We start from the raw sequence: 7,749 nt of genomic DNA on the forward strand, positions 1-7,749 counted from the left end.
TTGTTGTTAACACAACGTTTCGGCTGATATGCCCACCAGCCTTCATCAGATGTCTTGGGGAAATTTCGAACCTGGGTTCTCATTTCTAAGGCATTTTTCGATATAATAATAATAATAATAATAATAATAATGATAATAATAATAATAATAATAATAATAATAATAATAATAATAATAATAATAATATTATTATTATTATTATTATTATTATTATTATTTAGGTCTCTGCCTGGGATCGAACTCGGAATCTTAGGGTTAGTAGCCCGCGCTCTTAACCACTACGCCATATGCCCGAGGGCCAAATCCTCTCACGCTCTCTCGTTTCACTCATTTATTCTTCTCTTATCACCCACAAACTCGGCACTAATTACTATATTTCTTTTACTCTTTTACTTCTTTCAATAATTTGAGTGTGGCCATGCTGGAACACCGCCTTAGAAAGTTTTTTAGTCGAAGAAATCGACCCAGGACTTATTCTTTGTAAGCCTAGTACTTACTCCATCGGTTACTTTTCCCGAATAGGTAAGTTAGGAGGATGTAAACACACCAACATCGGTTGTCAAGCGATGGTGCTGGAAAACACAGACACAAAGACACACACACACACACACACACACACGCACGCACATAAATATACATACATACATATATACAGTTGGAATTTACAGAAAAACAAAAGACGAAGTCAGATGGATATATATATATATATATCCATCTGACTTCGTTTTTTGTTTTTGTTTTTGTATATATATATAATATATATATATATATATATATATATATATATATATATATATATATATGTATGTATGTATATAGTATATATATACACATATATATATACACGTGTTCGTGCGTTGTGTGTTTGTGGGACGAGCATTAGTGTGTATATAGATGTATATGTGAACGACCACGTATATGTCCGTATAGGCCGATTCGTAAAGGTCAGCTAAGGACAATCGCTTGTGTAACCAACCATGTAGAACAAACCAACAGTACAAAGGAACCAAATGCTAATCCCTTTGAAACGGCAACCACTTAAACAGTAGCAGAATCATCATCCCACAACATCTACACATTCAAAGCAGTTTGCCAGCGGTCCTTTAGCAACAACACACCTCGATAAACTCAGTGACTACTTCTAAATTCAGGCTACGATAGACAGAGAGGATGTTCTTGAAGCAGAGAATGTGAACATAGTGAAACAATATTTACATATCGCCTGAGGAAACACAACTAGATCTCAAAATGCAGGGAAACGGTCGCAAAGTCAAGTACCTGCACTCCTGGAGAACTACGTTGCGTGGAAACAATTGTAGTGATTAAAATATAAGTGTCCAGACGTACTCCTAACTTATTGACTCCATTTTTTTCAATTACCCATTCTCACACGACAGATGCTCAAACGCAAACATGGGGGTACGAATACTACTACTACTGGACAGCACAAATTGAAATCTGAAGGTAGATGAGCTTTATACTCTACTCTAGTACGTTCTTAACAGAATCCAGAATATATATATATATATATAATATAATATATATATATATATATATATATATATATATACATACATGTATATACATATATATATATGATGGGGTTCTTCTAGTTCCGTCTACCAAATCCACCCGTAAGGCTTTGTTTGGCCGAAGGCTATAGTAGAAGACACTTGCCCAAGGTACCACGCAGTGGGACTGAACCCATAACCATGCTACTTACCACGCAGCCACTCCTGCGCCTATATATAAATAATATATATATATATATATATAAAATAATATGCTACAATTACTCAATAGTCAAGATAAAACTCTGAGTTTCAGATGCCGAAGTGGAAATCCACAACACCATCTCTTCGGTTATCTGGCCATCTGAAAAAACGCTATGAAAAAATACCGTTATATAAAGGGAAAATACTGTGTTATAATTATGCTACTTATATAAAAGAAGATTAAAATTTCATAGTCCAGTCATACGCTCACATGTGCGCTCGCGGACCCACGTGCGTACTTATACGTCACTATGAAAACGTACACATCTTCACTCGCATTTTCGCAAAATATATACCGCATATATATAACAAACTCATACACACACAAATGCGTACCGTAAAAGTTCATACATACGTCTATATACGCACAAGCACAAGAAAAACCATGGTTAAACGTAACAGAAAAAAACATAAGGAAGTATACAAAGCATAAAAACCACGTTCATATACTGACATGCCCTTATGCACTCATACACACACGCCCATATATGTACATAGCCGCACATGTTTATATACGCATACACACACGCGCATATACGAAAAATGAATATATTGTTGTGGTTTTTGTGTGTTATGTTTGATTATATTTTTAAAATTGGTAGTTGAACTAAAACTAATTTTTAAATTGTGTTTATTGAAGAGTTTCCTATAAGTATGGTTCACTGGAAAATGTCTATCTATCAGTGTTAAGAAATATTTACTATATTGAAGGTCACCTCGGTTGAGTAAGGGTGTAAACCAGATGATCTTCCTATTTCTATTTTTCCTCTTTCTTTACTGTTGGGCTAGTAACAGGTGTATATTTTATTTTTTCGCTAAAACCACTATCTTTTAAAGCCTTATTATAAACTGGGGCAACGCTATTAAAAATGTCCTTATTGGAGGAGAGGCTAGAAATCTCTTACTAATATTTTTAACTAAATTTTGAATACTATAGGGGGATGGCATGAACCTACATTAATATAACTAAGTCTATCATTGGGCTTCCTATAAGGCTTATAAATATTCTTATTTAGATCTAAGGAAACGTCTAGGAAATTGACAACCGTCAGGTTAGTATCTATTGTTATACTAAGTCCGAAGTATTTCCTTAATTGGATAATATCCTTCCTAAAACGATCCTGTGCTGGTCTATTTGTATTAGCGGTTAAAGCGAGGGCATCATCTTTGTAGATGGCGAAATATACGTCAGGAAATGTCTTACCTAAAGTATCTAAGAGAAAAAATCCAATAAGATCGCAAATGCCTGCTCCATCATATGACCCCATGCTCACATCGAAAGTACCCTCTGTGTCGGTATATAAGGCGACGAGCTGGCAGAAACGTTAGCACGCTGGGTGAAATGCGTAGCCGTATTTCGTCTGCCGTTACGTTCTGGGTTCAAATTCCGCCGAGGTCGACTTTGCCTTTCATTCTTTCGGGGTCGATAAATTAAGTACCAGTTACGCACTGGGTTCTGTCTTTGTTTGTCCCCTCTGTGTTTAGCCCCTTGTGGGTTGTAAAGAAATATATATATATATATATATAACACATACACACACATACACACACACACACACACACCACACACACATATTATATATATATATATATAAATGTAAGAACTTACTGTGGACAACGCTGCGCATAATATATAATATACATTATATATAATATAATATAATATATATATACACACACACAGATATTTACACTTACATACACACATATGTATATGTATACATACAGATATCCATATCAATACACTTCCCCATCGCTCCATGTTTTACATACCTTCTTACAAAGAAGCCGAGAAACTGACAGACAGATAAACCGTCATAAAATGCATCCTTCATCACGTTTGGCTGCTGGTTGAATCAGAGTATCAGGGCGGTCTACAATAATTCGACGCGCAGCACAAAACACTTACTGTTACAACATCCACTTATAAATGCTCTACCTAGAAAACAGATACGATAGTAACTCTCGGATCCGAACAAATACAAACATAGACCGAAGCACGAAAAATAAAATGGCGGAAAATGTATGTATCTTGTATCTTGTTAATCGCTTTATCTAGGCACCCATCTATCTTACACTGGCCTCTCTGCTTTTATCTATATATATATAAATATATAGTCAGCCATACATGTGTATATACATACATACATACATACATACATACATACAAGTGATTATTTCAGGAATTTCAAACATTTTGTAGAGAAATGTATTTGATGGTGATTGTACACGTTGCGTATATGTGTGTGTGTTTGTGTGTGTGTGTGTGTGCGTGTGTGTGTGTGTGCGTGTGTGTGTGTATGTGCGTGTGTGTGTGTGTGTGCGTTTATACGTTTATATGTATGTGTGTGTGAATATTAAAATTATGCCTATAAGATATAAACAGCCCCCACACTTATATATATATACATACGTAAATATACATTCACGTTTAAACTCATATATATTATATATTTATACACACACACACTCTCTGTCTTTCTTACACACACATATATGTCTATATACATACAATCGCATACACACACACAGACACACACATATATACACATACATACTTTATGTTGTAGTTTTGGAATTTCAAAAACTTCATAAGGAAATGTATTTGTGATTTTTCATGTTGTGTGTGCGTGTGTATGTGTGTATGTTGTATGTGTGTATGTGTGGTTGTGCGTGTGTGCATGTATAAATTTATAAAACCTTATGGAAACTATGAATATATATAACTGTAGTATATATATATACTATATATTATTATATATATTATATATATATATATATATATATATATATATATATAATATATATATATATATATATATATATATATATATATATATTATATATATATAATTATATTATATATATATATATATATATATATATATAGAAAGTAATCCGAAAAGTAAGGTCTCCAAAGCGCTGGGGACGCAGTGAAACTGTACGTACGGTTATTGGTAAAACTGTTGTGTTTGTTGCGCATGCGCCTGCGCCTACTCCTGCCTTCGCCTCGCTGCCATGCTCAGTCTTGGCTTGGCAGTCGTATCTGATGGAGCTCCCAATTGATGCTACCGCCAAGTCTGATGTTCGTGCAGCTATTCGGCTTTTGAACGCAAAGGGCATTAAACCGATTGAAATTCCTCACCAATTAACGGAAGTGTATGGCAAGTCGTGCATGGATATCAAAAATGTTCGCAAGTGGTGCAGAGATTTTGTAGTTGGCCATACTGAAATTCATCTCGAAGACAGAAGTGGGCGACCATCAATTTCCGACGAGACAGTCGAGATGGTTGAGCAAATCCTGCGTGAAAATCGGCGGATAACTCTGGATGATCTCCGCATTTTGGTTCCTGAGGTTTCCCGAAGCACCATTCATAGGGCCTTGAGTGAAAAGTTGCAATATCAGAAGGTGTGCGCAAGATGGGTCCCACGAATGCTCACAGAAAAGCCATAAACTGCAACCCACCTTATAGTCGGGACTTGGTACCCAGTAACTACCACCTGTTCCCTAAGTTGAAAGAACCTTTGGTCGGTTTGAGGTGAAAGATGGGGTTCAACGCTTCCTCAACGATATGGCGGTGAGCTGGTATGACAGGGGCATGCAAAAACTGCCCTAGCGCCTACATACGAACATGCTTATTTTGAAATGACTTCAGCATCGTGTACCATTGATTTGAGGTTGCATGCTTGAACTAATGGAAAGATTCTGTATTTCTGCATCTGTGATCTGCAATGATGGAGTCACAGCAATAATTTACTTGACAGAACGTCTATTGAATATCTTTCTAGAGAAGAAAATGATGACAGCAAAGATTAAGCTTTGTAGAGTAATTTTTTCTGAACTTTAAAACCTTATTTGTTATCCATCCATCCATCAATCAATCCATCCATCCATCAATCCATCCATCCATTCATCCATCCATACACGCGCATATTATATACATCCTACGTCTACGCATTTGTTATTCTTTCATAATATGTGTGGATATAGACATGTAAAACATGTCGCTTAAAAACAAGAGCACATATAAATCAGACATACACGAAAAATAAACGTGCTTAAAATACAGGCATAAACACGTGTAAACGTCGCATATGTATGTATATAAGTATGCAATATATACGCCCAAGGTTTTATATATATATATATATATATATATATATATATATATGCGTTTTTATGCTTGTATGTATTTTTGTAATTATGTATGCACACACATACACACTCACTCATTCCTTAACACACACGCATGCACACACACACACACACATCCGCGTACGCGCTCATGTATATTTATGTAGTATATTATATTTATGTACGTACGTACGTTTGTATTTGATAATAACAACTGTGCTCCCATTTGAAGATCGTCAAAAAGGTTTTTTTTTTTAATGTTTCCAAATTAGTTCAGTATGTTCTCCGTGGAACAATACATTTTCTATGTCCATGCCCACTGCAAGGCTTTCTCCATCTTATCTCCTTGACTTAAATGCTTTGCAGCAGTTGTTTTGGCGACAAAAGTACATAACACACCAATATATTCAAACCTGATGACAGTAACACACGTCAACCTGTAATAACAAAATATAAACTTGTACGAGTTTGAATGGTATGAATTAAGTTCTAGATTACTGTTACGTTTTAAGAAAATTATTTCTTTATTAAATTGTATTTATTATTATATTTATAATATAAAATTCTTGTAAGGTGTTTTAGGAAAATTATCTTATTTTAAATATTTATCAAGAAAATTATTTCTTTATTAAATTGTATTTATTATTATATTTATAATATAAAATTCTCGTAAGGTGTTTTAGGAAAATTATCTTATTTTAAATATTTATCAAGAAAATTATTTCTTTATTAAATTGTATTTATTATTATAGTTATAATATAAAATTCTTGTAATGTGTTTTAAGAAAATTATCGTATTTTAAATATTTATAATTATATTAAAAATAGTAAATTATCTTAAATTACATTTGTCATTATATTTTGACTACCATCATATTTTAAACTAGCTGGGCAATTTTTACAATAGAATGTCTCATATAAATTTTTGTTTATTCCATGTCAGACCATTCCTTCCCTGACAAATAGACCCCTTGATCAGGACAAATTTGTGCAATTTTTCGCAAAAAAACTCCCAACTTCGTTGAGGATTTTCCCCCTTTTCAATTATTTCGACCGTTTTATATGACTTTATTTATTAAAACTTATCAAAACTTCAAAAGTTGTGACGACTTCGTTCGTTGTAATGCTTTGCTTTTGTTTGTTTAATAAAAATTTCTCCTCGTAATGATTTTGCCTTCATTTTGTGAAAGACAGCTATCATGCAGAAAATGCCAGCTTCCAAATCCTGTTTTCTGATTACGTAAAATTGATTAAACTTTAAACCTCAGTAACATTTTTCTGCAATTTTTCTAGAACAAATATATAACAAAATCGGATTTAACATGGAAAAATATTTTAATATACCAGATTTGAAAATTTTGACGTAATTTAAAAATTTCACAATATGTGATAGCAATAGGGATGACCCTACAAAAGTAGAAAGACAGTGATAGCACGTGACACACACACACATACAAACACGCACACGCACACACGCACACACGCACACACACACACACATACACACACACATGTAGACATTTAAAAACGTATACACAGGTAATCACGAGTTTAAAATGGTGTACAGTAGTCATGTATGTATGCATGTATATATGTAAGTATGTATGTATGTGTATATGTGTGTATATGTATGCATGTATGCATGTATGTATGTATGTATGTATGTATGTATGTATGTATGTATGTATGTATGTATAACAGCCCTTCTTGTCTTGTTATTCTCCTTGTCCTGTCTTTTACTGTTTATATTTTGTACTGTCGTTACTGTCCTGTTTTTGTTACCATTTTTACCCCTCTGCGAAAAGATCTCAAATTTTATTTAATTTGCTTTTCGCAGGA

General features: G+C 33.9%; 1 protein-coding gene across 1 annotated transcript; it reads left to right on the forward strand.

Moving 5' to 3' along the window:
* Positions 1-4,824: 4,824 nt before the first annotated feature.
* LOC115229129 lies at positions 4,825-5,229 on the forward strand. The gene has a single exon (XM_029799541.1). The coding sequence runs from the start codon at positions 4,825-4,827 to the stop codon at positions 5,227-5,229; it is 405 nt and encodes a 134-aa protein (XP_029655401.1).
* Positions 5,230-7,749: the final 2,520 nt, after the last annotated feature.

Source organism: Octopus sinensis, unplaced genomic scaffold (genome assembly GCF_006345805.1).
Source record: "Octopus sinensis unplaced genomic scaffold, ASM634580v1 Contig11955, whole genome shotgun sequence".
Classification (NCBI taxonomy): domain Eukaryota; kingdom Metazoa; phylum Mollusca; class Cephalopoda; order Octopoda; family Octopodidae; genus Octopus; species Octopus sinensis.